Source organism: Toxotes jaculatrix, chromosome 20 (genome assembly GCF_017976425.1).
Source record: "Toxotes jaculatrix isolate fToxJac2 chromosome 20, fToxJac2.pri, whole genome shotgun sequence".
NCBI lineage: Eukaryota > Metazoa > Chordata > Actinopteri > Toxotidae > Toxotes > Toxotes jaculatrix.
In genome coordinates, this window is record NC_054413.1 from 15008946 (window position 1) to 15022458 (window position 13513).

The following is a 13513-nucleotide window of genomic DNA, read 5'->3' on the forward strand; positions in this document are numbered from 1 at the left end:
CAAATCTATTATCAGTTCTGCTTATTGATCTGATTCTTTAATGATTCCCTCATCAATTCCTGATTTATGTGAGAAAAACCTCTAAAAATCATCAGCCAGTTAGAATCAGACAGGATGCCTGCTGACCTGATAGAAGGTCAACAGGTTGCAATATCTCAATTCATATAACTGCGTTTACATGGACATCTTTTTTTTTTTCAATACAATTTTAATCATTCTAATTAAAAAAAAGTTGTCCATGAAAACAGGGTTATTGATAGAAAATGTAGTAGCTAGCTTGCTAGAGCGGTTTACTACCGATTCTCAACCTGAACTGATTCCCATCTCTAGTTATCACGCCAGCTAAAACAATTACTACTATGCTTAATAGCACAAGCACACGTTCTTCAATGTTTCATGTTACGATAGCTTATCCCCTTGCATCAATCTGCATTCACCATGTGGGGTTAGCAAAACTATCCAAACCACACTGACATGTCCTGTTGATAAAGTTGGCTAGACTAGCCGATATAGCTAACAGAGCTAACTAGCTAAAAATGGATTAGTGTTTGTACTTGCTTGATAGTTTAGCAGATTCAGCCAGGTAATATAAGTCAACAAATAAGTTAACCAGCAAATGTGAATTTAGAACTGTGGACTTGTAACATTACTGTAACCGTTAGCTTAACTTTACCTGCGCTGCTGCTGCCAGCTCCTTCCCCGTCTTCAATAGTCGAAGGTCACTTGGAACACTTAGCTCTTGTTGTGATGTACAGCTTCAGAATGGTTTAATTTTTGTGAGCTGTTAAAATGCCTGGTTTGGCCAGTATATTGAGATAGCTGACAGAAGGGAAAAAACTACCAAAAACACCACAAACCGATTAAATGGTCCAATGATTGTGTGGACCAATTTGCTAAGATTTTTTTTATGAATACCTAACAAATCATCTGTTAAACATGAATTTTAAAAATGGTGGCACATTAACAGACGTGTAAATAATGAACAGTCTTCACTTTAGATTAAGGGACATAACATCTGCAAATCATTTCAGGCCTATAGATTTTTTTATGAATGCCTAACAAATCATCTGTTAAACATAAATAGACAAATGGTGGTACAGTGGTTTTTTTTTTTAAACACATCTACACTATTTCACCAATAATTTACTAATAGGGTTGATCATATTGAAAATTAGTTGATGATGAATAAAACATGAACAAACAATGTTGGCACAGCATTATTAATAATGTCTAAATGATATATAAATGTTGTACAACTTTAGTTATAAATGTTTTATAATCATTTACAAATGTATATGAATGGTTTATTCATGATTAGTTCCATGGATTAAAGTTCTCCGTCGCTACGACGGATTTCCGTCATTTGGAATTCACAGAGGCAACTTATGAGATCAATGTAGATCCGGGGAGAAAAAAAATAATAATCATGTCCCATTTCAGAGTGGAATGTAAACACGGAGCTGTGGCGCGATAGCTAGCATGGACTCCCTCATGATGATCAACTGCTCCGATGTATCGGATATTGACCAAACACAAAAAAAGTGTCAGCGAGTCAGCAAAAAAGTGCTGACTCGCCATCAGACTGATGCGTCTCACAAGGCTGCCCTCCGCGCTCTCAAAAATACATCCTCACTCCCAGGTGCCACAATAACAACAACGGAGGCGCAACAATCCATGGCAGACCGTGTTTGCAACCACAAAGTACGCATATGTTTGTTTATTGCGGAACATGATTTGTCGTTGACCATCGCCCAACCACTGGTCGAACTCATTAAGTCCTGTGCTGAAGGCCGGTGCGCACTGTCGAGACTGTCAGTGTCAAACTCCCATGCGTCCTATCTTTGCACACATGGTATTGCCGCTCATCAAAAAGAGATAATGGCTCTTAAACTGAAAAAATGTACCATAGAGATTTGCACTCTTTGTTATTTAATCCTGGTGCTGTTTGTTTATGTATTTTTTATTTCTATTTTCTTATATGTAAAAGGCTTACTTGAAATAATAAGAAAAATAACATGTAATGAAAAGTTATGTAGATGCTTGATTATTTTAGAGAGAAAGATATGAGCACGTTTTGCAAAAAAATTTGAAAAGCCAACAAAAAAAATGCAATAGATGCTATAGAACAGCTTTTTAAAATCCTCCTCCTGTAAAATAATATTGGTCGAGCATTTAAACATGATAGCTGCATTTGGTGCTGAAGTCCTATGCATTAGTATTTCTTACGCAGGTGTCAAGTAACCTAACCTGGAACTTGTTTCACACACTGCGTGTGACTTGACTGTAGCGCGAAAAAAATTTCAGTCAGATTTTTTTTACTTTAATCCATGTAGTTCAATATCTACTAATAGTTTATAAATGTCTTGTAGCTTAAGTAATAAGTGTTTTAATAATCATTTACAAATGTATATAAGTGTTTAGTTCATGATTAGTTAACTATCTACTAATATCTACTAATAGCTTATAAATGTCTTACAAGGGTTCGTTATTCTAAAGTGTTACCCTAGACGGTCTATACTGTTTGCATACTGTGTACAGTGGTTCAATATTGTATTGTATTGTATTGTATTTGATATTTTGTATATTCTGGGTGAATCTGCCTCTTTGCTGCTGTGAAGGATGCAATTACCCCATTGTGGGACTAATAAACTTTCTGACCAACAAACCTCACTAATGAGTTGTGAACATGATGTGTTCATGTTCACAACTCATTAGACTTTGTGAACAAAATCAAAGGTTTGAAAATGGCACAAGAAGAAACCATGGTGTCATATGATGTGACCTCCTTATTCACTTGCATTCCAACTAAGGAGGCGGTGGAAACAGTGAGGAATCACTTGAAACAAGATAACACACTACATGACAGAACCAATCTCACACCAGACCAGATCTGCCAGTTACTGGATTTGTGCCTCAACACCACATATTTCCAGTTTAACAGCAAATTTTACAGACAAAAACACGGCTGTGCTATAGACCCTTTTACAGCCCACGTGATCAAATAGTTGCGCGCGCATTTTGGCAACGGAAGCGGTGTTGTTCACCAGTCGCTCTGACAACGCAGCCAGTTGTTTCCCAGCATCAAAATGTCTGGTTGTTGCATTTACGGTTGCACTAATCGATACTCCACAGGTGGGCTGAAGTTTTATAGGATTCCGACAGGATCACGGCCGTTTCAGAAGAACCGGCGGCGCCTGTGGCTGCAGGCGATTAAACGGGCTGATTGGAATGAGGAAATAATCAAAAATGCTCGTGTCTGCAGCGCCCACTTTATATCAGGTAAGTTTATCTACCTACTCTTGTAGTAGTAGTCTGTCCATCAATGCTACCTAAATTTGATCGCATGCAGTTAGAGTTTCATATGCTGGTGTTAAATTTCGCTAGTAAACAAACGCGTGTGTTTGCGGATGAGGCGTCATTGGACTCTTGTAATCCTGTTTTACATTAGTGATTGTCTTTACGATGTACCATATCAAATCGGCTAAAGTTTGATGAACACTGTCAGATATGAATGAAAATAAAAATTTGGCTAGTAAACAAACGTGTGTACGTGTGTTTGTATGTGATTTGCAGGTGAGGCATCATTGGACTCCAGCAGTCCTGATTTTGTGCCTTCTGTGTTTGTGTACACAAAACAAAGTCAGAACCCAGGAGCAAAGATGGACAGGTAAGAATAATTAGAGTTTTCTCCCTCTGTTTGTTTTGCTCTCTTGCATAAGCTTTTGGTGCCTTTAGCTGATGTTTTTAGATAGATTGGTCTAACTGTACATTTCTGCTATTTTTACCGTAGGTACCATAGGAAAAGGAGAAGAGATGACAGACCTAACATTGCAGCAAATCAGCATGTTCCTTCTGAAACTCCTCAACAAGAATGCAGAATGGATCATTGTGATGGTAATATATTTCATCTTACAATTAACTGATGATGGTTGTCAGGGTTTCCACCATTGGATTTTGTTTCTCCCACGCCTCACCTCCTCCTGTATTATACCCCACTTACTCCACCTCTACTTTTCCTGTTCTCCTACTGCCCTTGTAATCATACAACAATGTAGGCCTACCTATTTTAAACAACTTAAAAGTTATTGGAATTGGGTAACATATAATAGAAACTAGAAGAGTCAGTGCTCTGTGCTCCAATTGCATGTCCATGTGTATGTGTACATGCATTCGTCACAGCACATGCTAATTTTTCACTTCTGTATTAAAGCTGAAGAGGACATCTCAGTTCCAAAGAGGGAGTATGATGACCTCAACCACAGACACAGTCAACTTCAGGAGGACTATGCCCACCTGCATCAGAAGTTTGACACACTACAGGCAGAAAACGCAAAGCTGAAAGAAGAGCTGCAAAAATCCACGTTTTCCTACACCACTGTTAAGTGCAACATTGGACAATTGATTTTTCTCACAGGACTGACCTCGGTGCTCTTTGAATGGCTGCTTACAAAAATAGCGGGCAGCATAGAAAGAATTAGCCAAAAACTTTCACTGGAAGACCACCTATTGCTTATATTGATGAAATTAAGGTTGGGCCTATGTAATACTGACTTGGCATATCGATTTAAGGTATCCAAAACTACAATTTCAAATATTTTGCGGAGCTGGGTCCCTCTTATGGCTTTGGTCCTCAAGCCACTCATTAAATGGCCAAGTAAGGATGCAATACTTAAAAATATGCCAAAAACATTCAAACAAAACTTTAAAAAATGCCGGTGCATAATAGATTGCACAGAAATTTTCATAGCTAGACCCAGTAATCTGACTGCCAGGGCCCAGACATGGTCAAATTATAAACACAACAACACCATTAAATATTTAATTGGCATCACTCCAGCTGGAGCAATTTCATTTCTGTCTCCTGGGTGGGGTGGACGGGTCTCAGACAAGCAGATCACTAAAGAGTGCGGTTTCTTAGAACTTTTGGAACCTAGGGATGAGGTTTTAGCAGACAGAGGGTTTCTCATCAGAGACGAGCTTGCAGCTTGTGGTGCAACCCTCCGCATCCCTCATTTCACAAAAGGAAAAAAACAGCTTTCTGCGCAGGAAGTAGACACCTCCAGGCAACTGTCTCGCGTGAGAATTCATGTGGAGCGAGTTATTGGTCGGTGGAAAAACTTTAAGATTTTGCAAACAGTTATTCCATTGTCGCAAGTTAACATGCTAGACGATATGGTGACTGTATGTGGTGCACTCACAAACCTCTGTAAAAGTGTTGTTTCCAAATGAGTAACACATGACCATGTACTATATGTATTAGTTATTAGTTATTATTAGTATGTTGATGAATGTTCTCAGTCATCCAGCTCATAATTCATTCTGAATGTTGATGCAAGGCAACTGGACTTGTAGAGTTTTTTTTTGTTTTTTTTTTTTTTAAAAACCTCTTCAACCTTCAGAATACTAGTTATAAAGTGATCTACATTTGTAAAACATGTATTTACTGTAATTAAAACTAAATTACCCACCTTTATTTGTAACAATTTTATTCACAGTTTCTTTCAACTGTTTGAGAAATGTATACAAGCAACATAGTTGCATAGTATGACTTAAAGTTAATAACATTAAAAGTGGGAGTATGTACAAAATATTAGAATCAAACTGGTTTTGTATGTTGTTAACAGTAAATGATCATTTTACGTTGTAAATTATCTCTATTTAATGGATACATAGCATTACAGTATAAAACTAATGTTTAGTTGCACTGAAGTGCATCATCACACAGCAGTCAATAACACATAACAAGTAAGGAAAAGGCTGTGGATTAATTAATTGTTTCAAATGTACATAAATGTAGGTCTGGGTGTTATGAACCAGATTTATATCACAATACAATACATTTCCCAGTCCTAAATGAAGGCATTCAAACCTCAACTTTCACACATTCCCTACATAACCATGTTGCTGGCTTCCTTTTTATAAGTGCACAGCTGTAGTGAAAATGGTTGCTGCATTTGACACAGATTATCATTTTTCCAAAATCAGGCCTTTCACAGTATTTGCAGGCTCTCTGTGATACCAGCTCAGGGTCATGACTTCTTGTCAATAGTTCAGGCAGCACACTTGAGATAAAGAAGTCTTGTGCTTTTGGCAAAGCTTCCTTTAGAAACTCTTCATTTTTTAGGATACGCTGCACAAAGAACTCCTCCTTAGACCACAACACAAAGTCACAATACTTAACATCACACATAAACATGTGAAGTTGAGTTTGATAGTAGTATGTGTGTGAATGTTTCAATGTCAATGACTTGTCCAGACAAAACTGCTTGTCTTCTGTACATCCTTGAAAGCTATCACGATATTTGTAGGGACACTTTATCTCTACCACCCCTTTGCCACAGCAAGTACATCTTGCTATCCCATCTGGGGACGATCCAAGGTGTGGCTCAGAAGGTTGCACTACTAAGCCACATGATCTGATGCTGAAATCTGGATGGTTCTGTGACATAAATGCAGTGTATGCTTGTCTTGCCGTTTCTTCCATGTTTTTACCCCAGAGAACAGATGGGACATTCAAGTCTGTGCTGTTATACTGCATAATATCATTTAAGCATGTTTTGCTGATCTTGTCAGTTGTGGTCGCATGGTGAAATTTAGTGCTTGTGATCCGGCCAGCCCTGTAAGTGTACCAATCCTTTGACTTTGACTGTTGCCGTGTCACAAATTCCAATTTCTCACATTGATGAGGTTGAAGTGTACTTTTAAGTCTTTGAAACGTATCCTCACATTTCACCTGCATTTCCTGTGGTGAGAGTTCCCTGTGTGTTACATTAAATAAAGCAGTCAAGGGTTCAGGTAAGTCAAGATGCTCCTCTGAATCAGTGTCAGATGATGCAGTGTCTGTGTCACTATTTTCTAGGCTTGTCAGCACTGCAGCCCCTGGGTCCACAACCTGAAGTTCTCGGATGTCATCATCTGTCAACACTGATAATACAGGAACAAAAGCACACAATTACTGTGCTGCATAATATTCACATTTTAAGAATACTGACTGAATTATTCTTAAATGAGTTAAACAGAGCTTTAAACCCAAGGATGTACAATAGATAAAAAACACAAACCTGAAGACAAATGCAAACATATATACTGACAATATTTAAACTGTCTGTAGGCCTTTTCATCTCTGCATCACCAAGTAACACCTTGGAAAGAAATCTCTGAGAAGCTCTGTGCACAAGCCCTGTGATGTACTTCTGTTTTACCTTAAACTCTTTACACTTATCTCATGACTTTGTTGTCTCAGCTGAGGAAGACATGCTAATTCAAATAATTTACAGAGACAGTGACATGTTAAATGTTATCAAAGAAAAGGTAGACTGGTTCTATTTCCGTGTATACATGCAGAAATGTATGCAATGTACATGAATCCAGTCACCAGGAAGAATGTAATGAAATGTAATGTATGATGTAAATGTTTAATTTGAACGTAAATTGAAATTAACTATACATTTATGATGCAACACTGACTGTAGTGACTTGATTTTACCAAAACCTATAAGCCACCAAGTGGCTACTATGCCCGTACTGAATGACAAAGAGACTCAGCAGACATCCAGTGCATTTATTCACAATCTTCTGGTTCATTACCCATTGCTTATCTATACAGTAGAATTGTATCAAAAAGTGTATTGTTGATGAAGGTTCTCAGTCATCCAGGTCATATTCATTTAGAAGGTTGAAGCAAGGCAACTCTTGAAGACGTTTCACTGCTCATCCAAGCAGCTTCATCAGTTCTGTTATTCTCATTCAGTTTATTTTCTTTGAATCTTCGGATTATCCTCTTCTCAACATGCACTCTTAAACGAGCAATGGACTGCATCTTCAGAACATCCACCTCTGACATTTCTGTCCTCTTGGAGAGAAAGGCAGGACGATGAACAGTCCCAGGTACAAGGTCATCCACCAAGAAGCCCTTGTCAACCACGATGGCCGTGTCTGGTGCTAAGAGTGATGTATTGCCACCATGGCTTTGAAGGTGCAGTGGGACTTGCAGAGGGAAAAGACCTCACTCTGAAGGAGCAGAGATGAAGGAGTCTGACAGCGTAGCTCTGTGCAGTCAAGGACCACATGTGTGTCACTGTAGCTGCCATGAAAGTCCTCTGGAAGACTGGCCTTCACAGCTGCAGGAGACATCCTGGTACATACCGAGCCCAGTATGCTGTAGAGAAAGTTGGCCCAGGTCACAATAATTTTGCTGTTGCTCGACGGATGTTGAATCTATGGCCCAGCTTCCTCTGAGTACAGCCAGTAGACAGAGGAAGAGGAAAAGTTCATCTATTGGCAACAGTTTCTGTGGGGAAATGTTAAAGTAAAATTAGATCATAAGCATCATAAACACAATCATTCATAGATGTGTGCATTTGTGCATGAGCCTGCTACTTACAGTTGTTGTGCTCATCATTGTCTTAGCTCTAGTGCTTTTGACCATAACCATTTTCACTGTAGCAGAACTGATCAAGTCCCAAAATACCATCAGATGCTCATATGAGAAGAATCTATAATACGATATGATACAGTATTGTAGTTGAAGTAGCTTCTCATATCGCTCCTGGTCAACACACACTGTGGGACTTGCTCCACAGTCGTGGTCGCAACTTGTATAAATCTCTGACATAATATTTTGTTTTCTTACGGTTACAGCTGTCATTTGTTCACTTTGAGTAATATTTACCGCCGATGTGGCAGGAAGTAAACCGGAAACTAATCTGCGAGTCACTGGGTAAAATGGAAGTACATCACAGGGCTATTAAATACTATATGGCAATAGAAAGCTTATCTAGGCTCTGTCAACTATTACATGCCTCTGGGTGTGATACTATTCTTCCTGGCAGATGCTGAAGCTGTTGGAAGCTGCCTGCCTAGCCTCTTTGGTTTGTGGAAGCTGATTTCCTTCAGTGGAGCTGGTCTGACTTCTTTCCTGCTCATGTCTTTCCACATGCACATGCCAGAGGTAACTGCTGCACTCTCACTCCTCCCCATCCTACCATAGAGCTCAACTTTGAATAAGATTGAAGCTGCATGACTGCAGCATGACCCAAGCCTGAAAATTCACAAGAACATACATACTGGTTGATTTTGAATTGTTTGAATTGAACTGTTGAATTTTGAACCTGTTGCCACTGTGTATTTCATTAAAATATTGTTTCAAACCCTGGTTATGAGAATGTCTCAGAGGCAAGGCATACGACTTTTTGATATGGAAAGGAGAGTATAGCCTAGCTTAAATCTGAAAGGACAGTAACACAGAAGCATAATTTGCCTTTGCATGTCAGCTACGTATAGAGCTCTGAAGTATGTTAGCTACAAGCCCACAACACCAAAATAAGCTACTACTTACCCCGCCATACAGGTGCAGTTCGCTGTGAGGACGTAGTTTTGTTGTTGGTTGATTATAACCCAAGCCTCATACATGGTTGTCTTGTGTCCTTGTCTTTGACTAGGTAGAACCTCGGATTTCAACACACAAAACTCCGAGTCTATTTCATGATATTTGACGTTCTGTACATGACCACAGAGTACGTATTCATAAGCATCCAGTGACTTGTAAGCTCGTAATTTCTCTCTGGTGTACACGCTCGGTTTCTCAACCAAATACGTATAAATGTCTGGCCACTGTATATTCGGCCACTTACTAACATCTTCTACCCACTCCACTATTGCACACGGATCTGGTAGCCGGATACCATTTGACAAAGTCAGCTTGTTAAAGTAACATTCGCGATCTTTGATGGATAATCCACTCGCGTAGGTTGACAAACTACTGATTCCTGCCATACTTCCGTTGCCAACATGCGCGCGCATACGTTTTACGTCATCATTGTGTACAAACAGTAAAAGGGTCTATGGGCTCACCAGTGTCCGCCATTGTGGCTAATCTATACATGGAAATGGTAGAACAAAAGGCCCTTAACTCATTCAAAGGTACACCTCCAAGTCACTGGTTTAGGTATGTGGATGACACATGGGTAAAGATCAAAACCCAAGATTTACAAGCTTTCACTGAACACATCAACTCTGTGGACAAAAACATCAAATTCACAAGAGAAGATGTCAAAGATAACCACCTACCATTCCTGGACTGTGACGTTCACCTGGCGGAGGACAGGAGCCTCTACATTGGGGTATACAGGAAACCCACACACACCGATCAATACCTACTTTTTGACTCACATCATCCACTGGAGCACAAACTGGGAGTTATCAGAACCTTGGAACACAGGGCGGACAACATACCAACCTCCACTCGGGCCCAAGCAGAAGAACATAAGCATATAAAGGGAGCTCTGAAAACTTGTGGCTATCCGAGTTGGTCTTTTGGCAAAACAACACGCTCCAGAAAGAATACCAACAGGGAGGATGTTGAGAATATGGAAGATAAACACAAAAACATTGTCATTCCATACGTGTCTGGGGTCTCAGAGAAACTCAGGAGGATTTTTAACAAACATCAAATTCCTGTATGTTTCAAACCCAGCAACACTCTCAGACAGAAACTGGTACACCCCAAAGACAAGATACCACACAATCATAAAAGCAACCTAATATATGCGGTCAAATGCAGTGAGGAATGCAAGGACCTATATATTGGGGAAACTAAACAACCTTTGAGCAAACGCATGGCCCAACACAGAAGGGCTAACTCCTCGGGTCCAGTCTCAGCTGTCTACTCACATCTAAAGGAAAAAGCACACTCCTTTGAAGACAGCAATGTCAAAATCCTGGACAGGGAGGACAGATGGTTTGAGAGAGGAGTCAAAGAAGCCATCTATGTGAAAGTGGAAAAACCATCACTAAACAGAGGAGGGGGTCTGCGACACCACCTATCCCCCATTTACAATGTAGCCCTTTCATGTGTACCCAGGAGAGTAAACAACTTAACCTCAGACGACTCTCAACGAGCGTCATCCACCAGGGACTCACCTGACCCTAACGACTGTCGTTCACATGAGACACAAACTAGGTCACATGAGCCTGACGACTGTCGTTCACTGGGGACCACAACAATGGTCAGGTGAAACCAGTACTTTCACAGGTACTTTGGTGGTCCCACCCACAACAGGTTAAATACCTTACTCCACTTTCTTGGTCAGACTAGTGCGGACTAGATAGACCGATGCGTATGAACTGATGAAGCCCCTTGGATAAGAGGCCAAACGTCTTCCCAGACAAACATATGTCCAGTTGCCTTCGATTCAATTTTCAAAGAGAGAACTATGACCTGGATGAATGAGAACATTCACAGACACTTCAGGAGGGTGAAAAGAGGCACACACAGCCCCATTCACATCAATGGGATGACTGTTGAACGTGTCTCCAGCTTCAAATTCCTGGGGACTCACATTACAGAGAACCTGTCCTGGTCCACCAACACCTCCAGCCTGGTCAAGAAGGCTCACCAGCGCCTCTTCTTCCTGAGGACACTGAAGAAGAACCACCTATCTTCAGCCGTTCTGGTGAACTTCTACCGGTCTGTGATTGAGAGCATCCTGACCAGGTGTATCACAGTCTGGTATGGAAACTCTTCAGTCGCTGACCGAAAGGTAATGCAGCGGGTGGTGAAAACTGCCCAACGCATAACTGGGACTCCACTTCCCTCCATTGAGGAGGTCCAGAGAAAACGCTGTCTGCGACGAGCTCGCAACATTCTCAAGGACTCCTCTCACCCTGCAAATGGCCTGTTTAACCTCCTGCCCTCCAGGAGACGCTTCAGGAGCCTCCGAACAAGAACCAGTAGACTCAGGAACAGCTTTTTCCCCACAGCTGTTTCCTTATTGAACTTAGCCCCCCTGTAACCCCCCACCTCCACCTCCCACACCAACCCTGCCCCCCGACGACACCCCCCCCCCATTACCCACACACACCAACCATACTCCTCACACCACCCACTTTTCTTCTCTATATAGTGTACATATATTCATAAATCCATCTATATAGTAAGTTCATTTTACCTGTATATCTGTACATACACTTAGATACATAATGCATCTGTATAGTATGTTCATAATACTTATTTAACTGTACATACTGTTATAAAACACTCATCTGTATATCATGTTTATATATATTCATATATGTATATATCTAATGTGAATACTGTACATATTTTTTATTTTTTACTTTTTTTTGCCATATCCTGCACTTGCTGCTTTTGCACTTCTGGTTAGATGCTAACTGCATTTCGTTACCCTGTCCCTGTACATGTGTAATGACAATAAAGTTGAATCTAATCTAATCTAATCTAAAGGTGTATCTTATCTTGTGAGTGTTTCGGGCAGAAGGACGTCTGTGAATTTTAATCAAATTAAATTACAGTGTGTGTGTTCATTGCAATGAAATGTCAACCACTGTGGCTCAATGATGTGCTGTAGACAGCACTTTTTCCACATTTTGTTTTATTACAGCCTTATTCCAAAATGGATTTCATTTGCTTTTTTGAAATGTTTGCAAATTTATTAAAAATCAAAAATCAAGAAATCACATGTACATGTGTATATACAAGTATTCACAGCCTTTGCTCAATACTTTGTTGATGCACCTTTGGCAGCAATTACAGCCTCAAGTCTTCTTGAATATGATACCACAAGCTTGGCACACCTATCTTTGGGCAGTTTCGCCCATTCCTCTTTGCAGAACCTCTCAAGCTCCATCAGGTTGGATGGGCAGCGTCGGTGCACAGCCATTTTCAGATCTCTCCAGATGGGCCACTCAAGGACATTCACAGAGTTGGCCTGAAGCCACTCCTTTGTTATCTTGGCTGTATGCTTAGGGTCATTGTCCTGCTGAAAGATAAACCGTTGCCCCAGTCTGAGGTCAAGACTCAAGATTCAAAAGGTTTATTGTTATTTGCACAGTACAAAGCAGCAGTTCACACTATGCAATGAAATGTTTTTTTTGCCACTCTCCCATCACACAATGCTATATATAAAAAATAGATCTTACAAAAAGTAAAAGTAAAAGAAATAGCAGCTATATATGTACAAAAAAAATTCAGAATAATTTAAAGGAAAAAAACAAAGAGGTAAATGAAATAGCTGAAATATGTACAGATATAATTTAAAAAGAGAACACAGTAAGATGCGAAGCAAAGAGTAATGCAAAGAGTAACAGTGTCCATATACAGTGGGTATGGAAAGTATTCCCACCCCTTTAAATTTTTCACTCTTTGTTATATTGCAGCCATTTGCTAAAATCATTTAAGTTCATTTTTTCCTCATTAATGTACACACAGCACCCCATATTGACAGAGAAACACGAAATTGTTGACATTTTGCAGATTTATTAAAAAAGAAAAACTGAAATATCACACGGCCATAAGTATTCAGACCCTTTGCTGTGACCCTCATATATTTAACTCGGGTGCTGTCCATTTCTTCTGATCATCCTTGAGATGGTTCTACACCTTCATTGGAGTCCAGCTGTGTTTGATTATACTGATTGGACTTGATTAGGAAGGCCATATACCTGTCTATATAAGACCTTACAGCTCACAGTGCATGTCAGAGCAAATGAGAAT

The 13513-nt window shown here is 40.0% G+C and overlaps 1 protein-coding gene across 1 annotated transcript; it reads left to right on the forward strand.

The window, feature by feature from the left end:
• Nucleotides 1-1479: 1479 nt before the first annotated feature.
• Nucleotides 1480-10832, forward strand: LOC121200823 (the record flags this gene model as incomplete). The annotated part of the gene is made up of 3 exons (XM_041066326.1): nt 1480-1701; nt 2700-2967; nt 9838-10832. Coding segments are annotated over exons 1-3 (1485 nt in total), but the record flags the coding sequence as incomplete, so codon positions are not given.
• Nucleotides 10833-13513: the final 2681 nt, after the last annotated feature.